General features: G+C 41.2%; 1 protein-coding gene across 1 annotated transcript in view; it reads right to left on the bottom strand.

Moving 5' to 3' along the window:
* MYO3B (myosin IIIB) overlaps nt 1-17,784 on the bottom strand; it is a 394,785-nt gene that overhangs the window by 160,513 nt on the left and 216,488 nt on the right. The window contains exons 23-24 of the mRNA XM_078070027.1: nt 13,726-13,852; nt 10,938-11,143 (exon numbers count right to left, since the gene is read on the bottom strand). Coding sequence (XP_077926153.1) covers nt 10,938-11,143; nt 13,726-13,852 — 333 coding nt within the window. The remainder of the gene's footprint in view (nt 1-10,937; nt 11,144-13,725; nt 13,853-17,784) is intronic.

Here is a 17,784-nt window from a genome sequence, read left to right as displayed (position 1 = left end):
TTGGTCAAGGTTAGGAAGGACAAGGTTGTTATCAGACATCTAAAAACACAAAACAGGTTGCCTCCGGAGGCAGAGAGTGAATTCCTAGACCCTGGAACTGTTCAATGGGAAGTGGGGATGTGGACGGACAAGGTCAAGAATATTGCCAAAGAAATTCTAGTTTTAGCTAGGTACTTGAACTGGATGGCCCTTTAAGATTACTTCCAACAAAGATGCTATGTTGACTCGTCTCTTGGCCTAAAGAATTGCTTCTGTAATTTTAAAACTGATGTGTATCATCAACACTATACTGTTACTGTAGCAAGTCTCGGGTTATTATCATTGTATCTGGATGAACTGGAAGACTTAAAATTTCCCTAGGCATTCTGTTTGGGGCTCTTAGAATTTCAACTATGATCTCTTTCACAGGATATTCTCAACATACCTGAACAATGGCTGAGTAGTTTCCTGATCAGCAGTATCAGAATCACCTGGAAACCTGCACACATGCCCCCTACTAATCAAAAACTCTGCAGGTAAGGCTCAGCAATCTCTGTTTTAACAAGGCCTCAGGAGATTCTCACACATGAGAAAGTTGAAGAACCACTGACTTATTAGACAAACAGAATCCCAGGGAAGTGAAGCGACTTGCCTACAATGACACAATCCATCTGAGGAAAGAAACTGGCTATGTCTCTTCATGGTCTTTTCTCTTTGTTTTGACCAAATGACTTTCTGGAACACATCACTTCCCCCTAAAAGGTCAATTCACTGCAAAATCCACCCTAAAGAAATTCTCAACACAAGTTTAATATGTAAGATTGAGCATTGCTGGCAAACAACTGGACACAATGTCAATATCCACCAATAGAAGAATGGCTACATGAATATTACCAATTTTAAAGAGGGAGTTAAAAAGGAATGCACTGGAGCTATGGAACAACATAGATTTATCTCTAATACATACTGTTAAATAGAAAAGGAAGTTGGCAAATGGTATAAAATACGTAATTCTAGTTAAGCTAAAAATGTAGGGTTTTTTTCTCTTTCTTGATCTCTCCCTTTCTTCCCCCTCTGTGTGTGTATGCACGTATGTGTGTATTCTGAAAGGCTAACACTACCAAGAATAACAGTAACTACGTAGGGAGGGGCCATGATGCAAGCAGGATACTGGGAAATGGAATTTGGGATGCAGAAAGAAAGACATTAGTCTTATACGTAATATTTAAAATTTTATAGGAAAAGGTATTCACACATTATTTTTGCAATTAAAAGTTAATTTCAAACATTAAGTAAAATTTTTTTTAATTTTAATTACAATGTGCCTATATCCTGGTCAAAGAATCATGTTATCTACTAATTTGATTACTATTACTTACATCTAAGTAGATGCATCCCCAATCAGGCAGCAAAAATTATCAACCCTTTTCTTATTTAAAAATATTCCTTGAGGGACCCCTCAATCAACATTAGTGACCACCCAGACTGTCTACTCAGATATCCAAAATACAGGGCAATTATCGGAACAATTCAACCCATACAAATAATTTTCTCTTAGGTCGATACTGGAGGGAACTGAGCTATTCTGGCTTGGATAATTTGATAATTACCCCCAATTGTGCATTTCCCTTTAGAGTGTATGAAAATCCAGTTTTAGTTTTTTAAGTTCTTTCTTATATTTACCATAAGCCCCTTTATTTTAATTTTTTCCCTCCATGTTTGGCCTTCAGTAAAGACAGAACAGCTGGCCACCATCTGCTACAAAAAAAAAAAAAGCCATTATATCCATTATATTCTTAGGAAGACTCCTAAATTTGGGCCTTGGGATAAGAAGTCGCATTGATCTATGCTATTAGATTGTGGAAGTCCTGAGATTGTAAATTCCTTCTAATTCAATATTACTACAGCACTCAGCACACACAATAGGTGCTTAATAAATGTTTCTGATGCTGCTGCCCCCACCACATAAGCTTTAAATGGGAGGCCTTCCAAAGAAAAAAAAAAAAAAGACAGTGGGAAGTCAAGATTGAGGCTGAGTTTATTCACAAATTTGTAATAGAAAGTTAAACTTTAAACTGATCTATTTATAGCTAGTAAAATTATTAATTTTTTTTTCAATTGAATTCTACAGACTGATTTCACAGTGAATATTTGGGCTGTATTCAATTGTTTCATTTAAATATTTTGAAGATGGGCTTTGGAATCAGGTAGATCTTTTTTTTTAAGATTTTATTTCAGAGACAGAGAGCGCAAGCACAAGCAGGGGGATGGGGCAGAGGGAGAAGCAGCCTCCCTGCTGAGAAAGGAGCCCGATGCAGGACTCGATCCCAGAACCCCAGGATCACAACCCCAGCTGAAGGTAGACACCCAACCAACTGAGCCACCCAGCTGCCTGAGAATCAGGTAGACTCTTATTTCATATCCTGACTCTACAAGACATTATCTGTGTGATTTTGAGCCAGATTCCTCATTTGTAAAACTGAAATAATTTCATGTATTTGGGGGGCTATTACCAGTGTTAAATGAGGATGATGTCTTTTTTTTTATAAGCAGGATTTATTTATTTTAGAGAGTGAGTGAGTGAGAGAGCATGTGGCGGGGGAGGGCAGAGGGAGAGGGAGAATCCCAAGCCGACTCCCTGCTGAGCGTGGATCCTGATGCAGGGTTAGATCTCAGGACTCTGAGAACATGACCTGAGCTGAAATCAAGAGTCAGACACTTAACTGACTGTGCCACCCAGACATCCCCAAGTGAGATGATGTTTGAAAGCACAAGGATGAAGCCTGCCATCAGCAGGTGGTTAATAAATACCCCTCTCTCCTATCTTCCTTCCCTTTGACAAAAATGTTTTTTTCTCTTCCCCAACCCAAGTGTATATGAAAAAGTGGCTAGTAGTCTTTCCTCTGAGTCATCTCTAAACCATTTTGCTCAGGGGTGGGCAGATATTTATTGTAAATTGAAAAGAACATGCTAGAATGGGTATGAGGTCAACTGTGGGTCAGCTGATGGATTGGGCAGTGGTTTCCTAGGGCACCGTGTTGGGGAACTCCAGGGCCACATCTGGGCTGTGAAGGCCATGTGTCTTGGCTGAGGAGCCAGGTCTGCAGCTGGGGCTAGAGAGAGACGTGGTGCTCATTTGCCATCTCTGTGCCAAGTTTCCTCACATTCTCCTTTCTCCTCTTCCACCTTCTCTCCTTTTCAATTCATTATTTTCCTTATTCTTGTTTGTTTTTGCTGCTTCATTGTTATCATTATCTAACATAACGTAGTCCCACTAAATTGTTTTAAGGAACCTCCAATCAGGGCCATAGAGTTTTAATTCAGCCACTGATTTTCACAGAGTAAGCTGGGCAGCCAAGCCAAAGGTCCAGAGTGGTGGTCTTCTCAACTGCATCGATACTGTCCAACACTTCCATAACATCTTTCTTCTTGGTTTCCTTTGCTCTTTCTTCCTGCACTGTTGCCACAGCATTGGCCATTGCCCACTGTGTTTCTATGTCCTCCTGGGTTGTTTCCTATACCTGAATTAGCTCATGAGTCTGCCCACAGTGCAGACATTCAAAAAATCAGGAAAAGACACCTTGTTATTATTACTGCCTCCACTCAGCACCTTTGGAGAAGAGTGTGATTGATATTACCTCTTGTCTCAACTTCTCAAGTCACCACTACAAATTTCAGGCTGAATTTGCAGAGCTATCAACTACAGAAATGATTTTTCCAATACTTGAATAGTGAAAGATAGCTGTCAGCAATGTGGGCTCCAGGAGAAAGGTAGGACCTTAAAAGAATGGGTTTCGGGATTTGAATCATCTACAGCCTTAGACAAGTTGGGAAGAACCCACAGCCCAGGCAAGGCCAATATGAGCCCATTCCACCCCCTAAGAATAGAGAGAGGGGGTCACTGCCTCTCTGAGAGACTGATACTGCCAACCTCCTAGAGGTGGGACCTTAGAGAAGCTGCTTCACCTCTCTGGCCTAAGCCTCCTCATCTCTGAAATGCAAAGTTGGACTAGGCTACTTGTTGGAGTCTTTCAATGATATTATAAAAGGCACTTTTAAAGGTTGTTTGTTTGTTCATTTAGTACACTAACCAAGATTATAAAAACGGCAAATATAGGGGCGCCTGGGTGGCTCAGTCGGTTAAGCGGCTGCCTTCGGCTCAGGTCATGATCCCAGGGTCCTGGGATTGAGCCCCGCGTCGGGCTCCCTGCTCAGTGGAGAGTCTGCTTCTCCCTCTCTCTCTGCCTACTTGTGCTCTCTCTCTATCTCTCTGTCAAATAAATAAATAAAATCTTTAAAAAAAAAAAAAAACGGCAAATATAAGAGTGAAGAGAGAGAAGTCATCCAAGGTCTCACCTACAGAAAAGGCACGAACACATACAGGTGGGGAGGGGTGGCCGACTCATTCTCTCAATTAAACACAGAACAATGGGCAGGAATGACAGTATCCAAGGACAGCAGTTGTTAGAGACCCCTCCAGAGAATGCCACCACTCCTTTGCTGCCCTTAGAGCATAAATGCAGAGACTGTTCACATGAGTCTGCAATATGTTTAATACGTTTACTCACAACATTGAAGCTGTCCATTATCTTCCTTACATATTCACATACTGTGTCCCCTACTACCATGCAAATCAATTTGCAGGGAATTGAAGATTCTGTCCACTTTGCTGCAAATCTACTAGTTTATCTGAATGGCACACTAAGATCTATTTTATGTCAGGCTCTCACCTATGTAGTTACAGGTAAAAACAAAAGAAATTCAGGAATGTCCTGTGAGAGACAAGGCATGGTATCACCATCCTAGCTCTTGGAGGATTTGTGCTTTCCTATTCACTGCTTAATATTCAGAGAAAAAAGTAGAAGCTTTATTCTTTGAAAATTGAAACTTGGATTTCAGCCTTTCTTGAGATGTCTGGATTCTTTTGTGAGTTGATTTTTCTCTCAATTCCTGTCCTATGAGCCAGTGCTAACCTTGGTTCTCTGTAAGGGAAAGTCAAGGACCCTGTCCTCAGGTGAAGTTTTCACAGTGATAACTGATGATATTCAGTTCATTTTGCAAGAGCTAAAAGAATTTGTTGCAGGCTTAAAATTGCAAACACACTTTTCATAGCAATGGAATTAAAGGGCTCTCAGTATCTTGCCTATTTTTACTCAGGCACTTCTGTACTTGTTGCTAGTTCTTCAACTACCATCTTGAGGAAGAAGCTGGGTAGCAAGGAATAAGAAATGAGTGGGTCGTGGAGAACTGGAAGTATTTATTCAAATTCACTCAGCCTCTTAGTTATTCAGTTACTCCTTCATTCAATTAATAAACATGAAATTTCTTTTCTGTGATAAGCATAATTAATATCTCTCTCATTTCCATTCCCACTTCTTCCTGGCTAAAAGAACAGTAGTTTCTATCCTTTGGGTGAAATTATTCCCAGTCCCAGTCCTGTGCCCTACTTTCTAAGCCCCTCTCTGTAGCTAGGAATGATTACATGACTCTGTTCAGGCCAATGAGATGTGAAATGACTTCTGGGAAAATGTTTTCCTTCCTAATAAAGGGTGGGACAAATATGGTTGGCTTAGTCATTCATCTTGCCCCTTTCTTTCTTTGAATATAGACGTGATGTCTGGAGAGGCAGCAGCCCCCTTGTGACCATGAAACTACAAGCCAACCCACATAGTAAAGATGGTAAAAAGGAATGAAAGGAGGTCAGAAGGCATATTCAGGTCCCTGGTGACATACCTGAACTAATATTAAAAGTAGCTTACCTCTTAATTTCTTTTTGTGAGAAACAAACAAACCTATTTGCCACTCGTTTTCAATTTGGGATATTTGGTCCCCAGGGGGCATTTGGGAATATCTGGAGACATTTTTTTATTGTCATGACTCGGGGGTGGTGAGGAGGTTACTGGCATCTTAATAGGTAGGAGCCAGGGATGCTATTATACATTCTACCTTCTACTAGGCACAGGCATAGTGTTCCACAACAAAGAATCATCCGGTTCAATATGTCAGCAGTGCTGAGATTGAGAAACCCTGGTTCAAGCACTAAATATGTTTGTTATTCACAGTCAAATGCATTCCTGACTGATACACATTCCCTCATTTGGGAAACACTAAACATACATCATGGAACATGCATTATACCAGGCAAGATGCTAGAAGTAAAAAAATGAGTGAGGTCCACCCCATCCCCGCAGAAGTTTACAGTCTAATGGGACAGACGGACATGTTTGGATAAAAATAGAAGTATATGTTCTAAGAGATATCAACATCCAGATGTGGGACAGAGGATGGAGCAACTACCAGGCAGCTCTGCAGAGCTTGGGCAGGCTTCAGAGGGAAGGCTACTGGGCTAGAGATTGGGAGATGGGCAGGAGGGACCAAGTAGAGACTTTCCACCAGAGAAAAGAGGAGGTGTAAAGGCCAACCTTGTGCATGGGCCTGGAGGGTCCAAGGTTAGAGTGACAACAGCCTAAGGTATGTGAGAGAGAATGGTGGGGAAAAAATGAGAATAGCTGGCTGGTACTTGTTACAGAAAGCCTTACCTACCGAGCTAAAGGCTTTGGATGTTATCCTGTAGGCAATGAGGAGTGGGCACAGAATTTTATTCACAAGAAAGACATGATTATATTTTTAGAAACATAACTAGTGGCAGTGTAAGGAATGTCTAGTAAACAGGCTGGAGTTGGAAAGACACATTTGAGGCTAGGCAAAAATTCAGTTGAGAGATTACCATTAGTATTCTGAAAAGTACAGCAGGGAGTAATCAAAAGGAGAGAATAAATGTTTAAGATGTTCTGTGTCATATGTTCTTTTGTAATTCATCCCCTCAACAAAGGTACTTTATTCTTGTCATTTTTTTTTTCTTTACCGCTGTTATTTATTTATACTCTAAGGGGAAAGACACACAAAACTCCTCACTGAGGGCATCTCCAGAGTTGACAAATTGACTTTCTTGGATTCTAGAGCAAACCTTTGAGACCCAGATATTCTTGCCAGTGGAGGGTCTAGAGTGAGTCTAGACATCCAGACATTTTTTAAGTTGACCTTGATTTTCAAGTCTTTCATACTTGGGGACTTTGACCCTTAATTTTGTACTCCTTCAGGGTTTTTCCAGAGTGGTCCCTGGACGAAACCAAGAGGTAGATATACATGCTCATTAGCCACTCACCTACAGGGCTTCTTAGCTCCTGGCCATGAATATATCCTCCCTGTTATCAAGAGAATACGTGTAATGAGAACCTAGCTATATGGCAAGTTCCATACAAGGTGCTGAGAACACAGAGGAGGCACATTCTTGCCTTCAGCATCATTGGGTTTAGAATTATTTGTTCCACATTTTTTGAGTACCTACTCTGTGCCAGGCATATGGAGACATATCAGACATATGGAGACATTCATAAAGGCAGCGGAATATAAATGACTTTTTACGAGACAGTTCTCACCAGGGCACTGTGATTCTCCACAAATGTTCAGAAGCAACAATTGTGTCCATAATCCTTGGCATTCACAAGGCTTCTCTATAGCTGCTAGAGATTCTGCTACTCCTTGGAAGGTGGTAGAAAATCAGGTAACTCATTAACAAAAAGGTCACACCAGAACCAGTATAAAAGTCCTAATAAATGTGGTTCCTTTTAAAGATCACTCATTCCCCAACTCCTTGGGACATTACATGCTCTCTTTGCCACAGACATTTCAAGGACTTATTTTTAGAATCTATATCTGGACTTCCATTTAAAAGCCTCAAAGTTGGGCACCTGTGTGGCTCAGTCTTAAGCGTCTGCCTTCGGCTCAGGTCATGATCCCAGGTCCTGGGATCAAGCCCCATACCAGGCTCTCTGAGTCTACTTATCCCTCTCCCTCTGTGCTCTCTCCCTGTCTCTTGCACACGTGGATGTGCCCTCTCTCAGATAATAAAATCCTAAAAAATAAATAAATAAAAGCCTCAAAGTTGGTAAATTTTTGTCACGTACATGTGTTAATTTTCAGAAATAGCTAAAATTAATTCAGAGTCAAGTCTAATAGAAAAGGTGGTCATACTGGGTGTTCCCAGAAGTCAAATAAAATAATTGTGTGCTTAGTTCTGAAAGAAGCTCCAAATAAAAAATACTTTGAGTAACAGCATGGTTTGTTGGAAATAATGTGTTTGTTTCTGCAGCTGCTGAGAGGATCACCCCCACCCTCAATGATTATGAAAAACTAGTATCTATTCCATTAAATCACACATTTAGACTCAAACTCTTCTATGGATTAATTGTACACTTTTTCTGTCACTGCCAGGGAATTCTACAAGTTTACAATACTTCAGTGATTTCATTTTAATTACAAAGGGAAAACATAGGAAGAGAATAATGAGAAATAATAAACTATTGAAAGGGAAGATCTTAAAGAAAATTTAAGGTGTTATGTACATTAGGGAGATCTCAAATAGTCCCGGGACTACAGTATACAAAATTCCACATGAAAGACAAGTAATCTTTCTAAGGTGGAAATTCCCTTCATCATGGGGTACAAAACTGTGATGTCCTGGGTCAAGGGAGTAAATGTTATTCTGTTTAACAGATACTGATTTAACAACTGTTATGAAATGCGTCCTGGGAGATATAGTTCTCCCTCCTGTGAGCTTGACTGTGGGAAGTGGGCCCTTCTGGAAGACTCAGGAGCCAAGTAAGGCCAACGAATCTGCATGCAATCCCTGAATATCTTCAGGATGTGGGTCCTGTGTAATCCTGCCTTCTCATGCAGATAAGGAAATGTCAAGTAACTTGCCAAATACTACCAAAAGTAGATTAGAACCCTGATCTCATTACTAAATAGCACTGTTTACTGCAATAGTTTAATAAACAAATGATAAGACTTTGAACTGAATGTGCACTCCTATTTTACAGACATTTGCCAGAACACATCCCAACAAGTGCCGTCCTATGTGTTTGCCCCAGTAGAGACTTTCTGCTGACCATGCTTCAGAGCCCAGTGACCATGAAGCCAATGAATATTCAATCATTTTCTGTGATGTCCCTCAACAGTATGACTTCAGGAGGCTTCAGCTGAAGTCACTGCTAGGTGACTTCTTCTATGCCTATGTGAGAATAGATAAATACTTCCAACCCACATGGCCCCATGGATGAGAAGGTGTTAGGAACAACCTCTTTCCCCCAAGGCTCCATGAATAGAAAATAGGAAGGGCACTTCCAAGTCATTTTGCCAAAAAATTCAAAGATGATGGGGTGAGGAGGTATTTTAGGTTTGGCCAAGTGGCAGATTTGGGTGACTTGGGGAAATACTTCCCCATTCTGGAACCCGATAACATAATCCCCCAAATGCTGTCTTTCAGGATTCAGTCCCAAATGCCTACAAAACGGTAAAGAGTAACATAAAACAAGTCTTTATCTTTTATTTACCTCTACCCGATAAACCCTGAATGACTCTGTTCCCTGCCTTTGATTGTTCTGTCTGCCTATCTCCGCTAAGAGTTTACAAAACAGCACTCCCAAACAGGAAGATAAGAGGCGCACCTATTTGTTGAATAACATCAAGGAAGAAAACTGCTAACTCATCTATTTTGTTGTTAAATTGCTGAAAAGGATCAAAATACCAATTAACTTGCTGGCTCAGAAATCTTTGATACCTTCGGATTTACTGACATTTTGAAATTCTTGTTCATACTTGCCTAATGGCTTTCTGATTACAAACAAAGAAGTGCCAATCTGTTTAGCATTTGACCTGTTTTCTTAAATATTTTTATGTATTCCACACTTAGTGGCTAAAAATACTTGACTAGTCACATTCATGTGCTAAAATAGTTTTTCTTGTTCGACCTCCAAATTTAAGAGGAAAAAGGAGCTCAAAGACACTTCTTTTTTAAAAGCCATTTTGTTATTTTTTAATTTAAAAACTCTCACTGTAAGGAAATTTCTTTGCCTTTCTTCTCCATGGAATGTAATGGCATTGGAAGACTCGATGAAGCAGGATACCATATTGGAATCCATTCTTCCTGGAGAAAAAGTTGGGAAAATGACCTTGAGCATAAGTTTCAGAAAGGAGGTAAAAAGAAACTAAAGATGGCTGATGGGGTGCAGATTTTATAATGGGTTTAATTTTCCTCTCTGGATGTCCTCAGATAGCAGTGTATCTCACAGGTGGCTTTTTGTTATTGTTACCCTCTATTTCCTCACATTTTACAAAGTTTTGTAAAAATTCTACCCGTAATCACATGCTACACAATGCATCCCTCTGGCCATTGTATAGAAAAGAATAGGTTTTCACTCCTAGATAAAGTCAACTTCTGGGTCTAAAAAGCTCTAAAACAATTTATTTCAATAAACACTGAATTCCATGGACAGAGGAAATTAAAAGTGTGGGTGCTGAAGACTGCGTGGGTTCAAATTTCTGCTCTACCACTTACTAGCATGGGACCTTGGGAAAGTCACTTATGTTTCTTTCTGTGCCTCAATTTCTTCATCTGTAAAATGGGAATAATAATACAGCCTAGCTCACAGGGTTGTTCTGTGGATCAAATGAGATTATACATCTAGGACATTCTAGGTGCTATGTAAATGTTAGCTATCCTATTGTATCATGCCATTGTTTTAGCCTGAGAGAGGATTTGGGTGCCTGGGTGTATTCACATCCACTGGAATCTCAACCCACTTATGGAGGAACACTTTCATCATATCAATTAAGTATCTGGAGGCTCTGAAATCTAAGGATATATGTAACTTATATATCTATGGAAGTTTTTATTTTTTAAAAGTGATCAGAAGGGTGCTTACTCTGTCCTTCAGAGCACTGCAATTTAGTTGGAGCACAATAAAAATGCAACATTTAAGCAAGTAAATGGTAGCTGGTAACTAGCCAATTAAATGTTAGGAGGCAAACAAGCAGGAGGAGCAGTCCCAGGGGACAGGGAGAGCCACAGGACAACTATATTTAACATAATGTATTTCCCAAGATTCTGGCCTGACCTTTTCACAAACTCTTCAAAGAGGATGCGGTGGGAATACCCCTGCCTGCGGATGCTGACTGTCTCCAGGATCCCTGTAGAGCGGAGCTGGGCCAGCACACTCTCTCGGGAGAACTTCAGGGCCTCTCGGTCATCATTGGGTTTAATGCAGCGCACAAAGTGGGGCTGTCCGACCACCATTTTGGAGAGCAGATCCATCAGAGAATACTACCAGGGGAAAAAATACACATGAAATGAGGTTACCACAAACATAATGGATAATTACAACATAGGCCCACAGGGACCTTTAGAGCAGTTTGTTGGCTCGTAAACAACTCACACACCTTTATAAGGCCGAAAAAGAAACCAGCAATAGGGGGTGATAATATAGCTTCTGATGAGTACTTATAGCTGCCTGTGGATTCAAAAGCACTCTTTAAACATCACCTAGTGCCAGGGCGCGTGGGTGGCTTAGCTGGTCGAGTGTTCTACTCTTGATTTCAGCTCAGGTCATGATGTCAGGGTTGTGGGATTGAGCCCTGCGTCAGGCTCCCTGCTCAGCCAGGTGTCTGCTTGAGATTCTCTTCTTCTGACCCTCCCTCCTACTTGCACTCTCTCTCTCTCTCTCAAAATGAACAGATGAGGGGCATTTAGGTGGCTCATTCGGTTAAGCATCCAACTCTTGATTTCAGCTCAGGTCATGATCTCAGGGTCGTGGGATTGAGCCTAAAGCGGGCTCCTCACTCAGCAGGGAGTCTGCTTGAGATTTTTTCTCTCCCTCTTCTGTCCCTCCCCCCAGCTCACGCTCTCTCTCTCTCTCAAATAAATAAATATTTAAAAAATAAAGAAAGAAATCAAATAGATGAATCTTTAAAAAACAAATATCACCGAGTGCCAAGCAATATCCCTATGAGGCAGAAACTTAGCTGTCGAAGAACATGCTTGGGTCACCCGGTAACTCCATTGCCAGAACCAGCTTGTGTGGTATTCTAACGCAGTACTCTATAAACTGTACCTGTAATTTAAAAGGTCTAGCTTTTAGAAAAGGGGCCAGTTGCTTCTTCAGCCTAAGAACCATCAGAAAGTCTAAGCAAATCCTACCAATATCACTGGTAATGAAGCAGAAGAGAAACAAGAAACAGAAAAAGGGCAAAGAACACAAGAAAACTGGAGAAAAGGAGACTATCATGAAGATCAACTAACATCCGTCAAGTGGCTGGCAGGGAGCTCTCACAGAAAGAGGGCACGTGGAAAAGCAGAGCACTGCTTGTGTGGGGACAGCCTCAGTTGCTCCTCAGGGGTGTCCACCTTTGGAACTTCTCTGTGGACACACCTTCAGGGGCAATTATAAGCCACACAGGAAATCAGTCCCATTATTTCATAATCACACCTCCTAGTGATCGAAAATGGTATTACCTAGCTTGCTGCTATATTCTGTTTCTCAGAATTAACATTTGGGGAACACCAAACTGATTGTCATGGATATATTTCTGAAAAATCATAAGGCAAAGATGGCTTCTTCTGAGAGAGGGACTCTAGGATCCTGAAGATGATCTCACAGGATTGTTCAGAGCCTCCAAATCCCATGGGATGGGGACACACACGCACACACACACACACACACACACACACACACACACACACCCTACGACACTAGGAGGATACAGCCACTAAAGGGGACAGGACCAGGGTAGGTCTCAAGATAAGAAATAAATGGCAATTAGAAATGTCCAACCATGAAGTGATGAAGCAGGAGCTGAATATTCACCTGTTAGAGAAGTTGTAGCAAGAATCACCACATGGATGGAGTGCTGGACTCAAAGGCCTCTGGGCCCAATTCATACCCTCTGAGCCCAATTTTAGTCTACTTCTGAAGTACAGCTGACTAGGTCAGATTTCTTGGCTTTGGATCCTTCTTGAACCTGCTAGCTTTCCATGGAGCCTTCCACCCATGGTGCTGGCTCCAAGGTCCTGTCCTTCAGCCTGCCTCAGCAACTCTAGCTCATGACCACTTGACCTCCCATCCCTGCTGAGCCCTTCCTATTGCAACTCCACCTTACAACCTGAGATCAGTAATTCCATCTTTGGCCTTTTAGCATCTCCACCACAAAGCTGCCTAGACCTTAGCTCCCAGGGGTACATGATCTCTAAGGGGCTTCCAACCCTAGTGCTTTATAATTTGAAGATAAACAAATCTGTGCGAATTGGTACAAAGTGTCTGCATCTTATCTTTCCTATATAATGTGCATTTAACAGAGCCCTTCTAGGTACAATGTTTTTACTCAAAGGAGTCATTTTACTAGCTGAAATATCAAGAATTGGGGCAGCAGAGATGGGAAATAATTGGGTCTGGCAATGGGTCAATTTGATCTAGGAAAATAAAGTTAAAACTAAGACAGATGCCCTCAGGATCTGAACTTAATAAGCCACCTTCTGGAATTTTATTAACTATTTTATTTCTCAGTAAATATGCTGGAAAAGTGGCTGGTTCCAGTAGCTTTAAGGTCAAGGAGCAGCTCAAATGCTAATAGAATCAGCACATTGAATGGACAGAGCTATGTGCCAGTGACAGGGAGGGCCCCCTCTGTAGACCACATGGGATTTCATCTGATCTTTCTGAAATCAGAGTACATTATACTTAGAGGTAGGTTCCCCACTATAATTTTTCTCTCCCCACACTCCCACCTTTCTCAACTGACTCTTGTGCTTTGCTCTTATTTCAGTGATTCCATCATATCTGGGCCTCTCATGGGAAGGGTTGGGAGTCCTTTTTGGAAACAGGCAGAATAGAGATCAAAAAGACTCCGTACCCGGAAGTAAGAAGCCATGGTCTGCCTCTTCATGTTGGTGGTTTCTTCTGGATGTCGTATCACCTCCAGAGTGTCCACCTGGAGCAGAGATAGAGGGAAGTAGTTTAAGGATATAGACATTTTCTGGCTTTTCCAAAATCTGAAAGGCTTTTTGGTTAAATACCTGAGGGACCTTGATGTTTAGAACATGATAGTGAATACTGTGGGAGAAGTTTTAAGACATATAAAAGAAAAATAGAATTTGCACTGTTCTACCCACTTGAGAATGGACCACCCTCTGCAAAGTACCATATGGTCTCGGTATAAATACCCACCACTATTATTTCTATATTTCTTGATGTTCTAATGGGCCCCTGTTAAGTTCTCCAATAAGGTCACATGAGACCAAACTATTTCTTAAAAGAAAAGTGGGCAACGACCCATGAGGCTGGGTGATTATAAAGACATGGGCTCAAAGCCCAGGTTGGACCACAGGGAATTAGATGAGCTCCAGTCACCTTCCTGCCACCCTCCCACATCCCACAGTTCCCACGTGCTCACTGTAGATCAGAGCTTGAGATACACCTGCTCCCAATCATCTATTCCAACTACCTAGGCTGACTGGAAGAAATTTATGAATGAAAACAATTGTAGGAAACAGCTTGTTTTGTTACTGTACCTCAACAATAAAAACACTGCTCCTGCACATACAAGCTATTTGGTTTGCAAAGTGCACGAGAGGCATTTTAGCACCAGCCTCTGCCATGGCAGCCTCCCATCTGCTCGGAACAGGTGGCAAGGGGATGAGGCAGGAATGTTTGAACTGGAAGATGCCGCTGTCAGCAAGTGTGTTCTGCTTGGTGGACTGCTGTCCAGGCGGCCACCTCCCCATGGGGTGAGGATGTCTGCAGCCTCGTTCAGTAAAAGTGCAAAGTGGGTGCTACAAGGGGGGAGGGCACGAGGGTAGGGGCAAATAATGAAGCCTTCCTCAAGGGGTATTTAGGAGACTGTGCAAAATGGAAGGAAATGCTTCAACTGGCTTAAAGAATACAGGTTTGTTTAAGAAAGGGAATAAATGGGGAGCTAAGTTTTCAAAAATTAGAGACGCAACCCAAATAGTGAGCAGGAATATGAGGCTATCTCTGCATGAAGCGATGTCAGGGGGCAGTGCAGCTTCCTTTTCTAGGCTGCATGTTGGATGCGTTCCCAAAGCCATCAGTTCATTTACATGCAGCTGAAGCTATGGTACAACTGCCTCTAGGTTTGACTTTTTTATTTTTTTAACGAGAAAGGAGGAAATGAAAGCTTGGTGTTGAGCAGGAAGGCTGTTCTAATATAGAAAAGGGAAAAACAGACACCAGCACCCGCCCCACCTGCAGAGACCATATTGCACTCTCCCCACGGGCATCTGCCAGGACCCACTGAAGGTCTTCTCGCCCATCCCATCTCTGTTTGGAGGATGGCGCTCAGAGCTGGTGAGTTTTGGGGCCAGCAAATGAGGACTGAAGGAAAGAGGATCTTGGCTAGGGTCTGCCTTCTGCCAAATTGTAAATTCTAAGTTTTCCTGAACTTTTTTTCTCCTTACTTTCTTTCCCCCCAACTTGACCTTTATACACACACACACACACACACACACACATTTTCTAAACTTGGGAATTTCTCCACCACTTCCTTTTATTCAGAGATCCTCCCTGAAGAACCCTGTCTTACTTTGAACTTTGCTTTTCCTCCCTCATTTCCCTCCCTTTTTATTCAAACTAGTCAGTGAGTGCCAGCCCTTCAGACTCTAGGGCACAGTAAAAGGGCAGCTTAAAAACTCATCCATATTTCTCTATTAGGAGGATTTACCTGTTAGCTTCCCTCAGAACATACAATGGGCCCTTGGCATTTGAGAATTTAACAGTTTAGTGATCAGAAAACCCTTGATAGATATTGTGCTGAGACATAATTTAAAAGGTACAATAAGTACCGTTTTCAAAATCACTACTTGTCCTCTGCAGCAAACTGGAAAAATAAAGAATGAAGCACTAATTTGCACTCCAAAAGTTACAAAGCTGATCGGCTCCCCTATCTAACCACCCACCATGACCAAGTTCTGTCCTTCTACTCACATACAGAGTAACTCTTGGGAAGGAAGTAAAAACCTATTTGGTATTACATACAGCCTGGAAGTGCTAATGCTTGTTCACAGTTTATTACCTATATATTTAGTACTGCATTTTAAAGAATAAATAACATGCTATTGAGGTATTTTCTAATTTAAGAATTTGGAAAGGTCTTGTTTTGGTCAAGGACTTCTTGTATAGTCACAAGGTTCTGAACATGGAGTGGATCTGAAAGAGGGAATTTTGGACAAGGGACATAGCAGAAGTAGAGTCTCTTGCTCCTTCAAACTAGGAGACTAGGCACAAACCTCAGCTCTGTCTGTACCAGGTCTACCAGGAACTCTAAGGAACTCCCCAAAAATCCAAACCAAAACAGAAGTGAAGGTTGTTGTCTGACCTAAAAGTTTGTCACCTGAGCTAATTTAGTTAAAAGTAGCTTCATTTAATTTAAAAAAAAAAATCTTTCAGAAAGAATCCAGAAGGTAAATTCCATTAGGGATATCATCTAGCATATAGTTCTTCTCAAAGATGGGGAATTCACAAGAAACAGTCTTCCCCAGAGGATCTTAAAAGCTTTTACCTCAGATATGGGAAAAAGACACTAGAAAAGCTTTCCTGGGCTTAGAGGATATATGCTATAGAACACAGAGTTTTGGAACTGGACATACCTCGTTCAAATCCCAGCTCCTCCACTTACTACCTCTGTGGACTTGGACTTGTTATTCAACTTCTCAAAATCTCTGTTTTCCTTATTAGGAAAACTGGTTAGTAAAAGCAACTGCTTTGTACACATGCAAGAAGTGTATCCATTCCCCTTCCGTTATTACCATGCTTAACTTAGTTTTAGTTTAGCGATGAATGTCAAAGATGCAGGGTTTTCTTCAATGGCAGATGGCAAGTACTAGCACCCATGCAACACAGCAAGGAGATCTTTTTACTTATTGGCAGAGAAAATACTTCCAATGAAACCAATTTCAAAATGATCAGTAGAACCAATATTCTGGATCAAACCATTGTCTGTCTAACCCAGTATCCTTTCTACTCCAATGCCAATTTATACCATGATATAAGTCAGCTGGAGCTGAGCAAGTCGGCTTTCTGCCCACACGACAAATGTCCTGCCCAATTCCTTGTGAGAGGCGCTGGTTAGTGTTCAAAGTAGTCCTGAGCAAGCTTTACAAATTGTAATACAGACTCCAAGTCCACAGGAAATGAGCAAGCTTCAGTATACGCATGGCCTCCACACATGGAGTTTCAGATGGTTATCAAAACATGAATAATAAAACATCTACTGTTCCCAAGTAAAAATCATTGTAATAACCACTTTGCCTCTATTATGCCAGTAAGGTCTCAAAATGACCCTATGAGGTAAGTACTATTATTATTCCTATTGTACATATGAGGAGGTTAAGGCTCAGAGATTTTAGGGAAATTTTCCAGAGTCTTGCAGCTAGTAATTGGCTATGCGCACCTCTGAACCCAGTTCTGTCTGATTCCAAAACCTTACTTTTTTTTTTAAATTTTATTATGTTAATCACCATACATTACATCATTAGTTTTTGATGTAGTGTTCCATGATTCATTGTTTGCGTATGCTTCTTAAACATTATATACTGCCTTTCTATGTGATTTGATATAACTTATAATATGGGTCTGAAAGCATGGTATTATTAAAAAGACTTGCCTCATCTGTCAACAAAATTTACTCTATGACAAAGACATAGATTCCAAGAAGTCTCATAAACCATCTAGATTTCAGCAATAAATGAAAAACTGAAAGATTTTTTTCCTGGTCTCAGTAAGTGCCCACTATTTGCATCCTGAAACCTCAGAGGTGCTTATATTCATCTTCCTGACAACATCTTTTGTCAAGAATTTTTACTGCTATCAAGTGATCCATCCACCCCTTAAGGAAAAAAGTCCTACAGCGTCACTCCTCTCAGAGCCTCCACAGCCCTCAATGGAAAAGCAAGAC

The sequence above is a fragment of the Halichoerus grypus genome, chromosome 4, assembly GCF_964656455.1.
Source record: "Halichoerus grypus chromosome 4, mHalGry1.hap1.1, whole genome shotgun sequence".
Taxonomy (NCBI): Eukaryota; Metazoa; Chordata; class Mammalia; order Carnivora; family Phocidae; genus Halichoerus; species Halichoerus grypus.
This window is presented reverse-complemented; position numbering and strand designations above follow the sequence as displayed.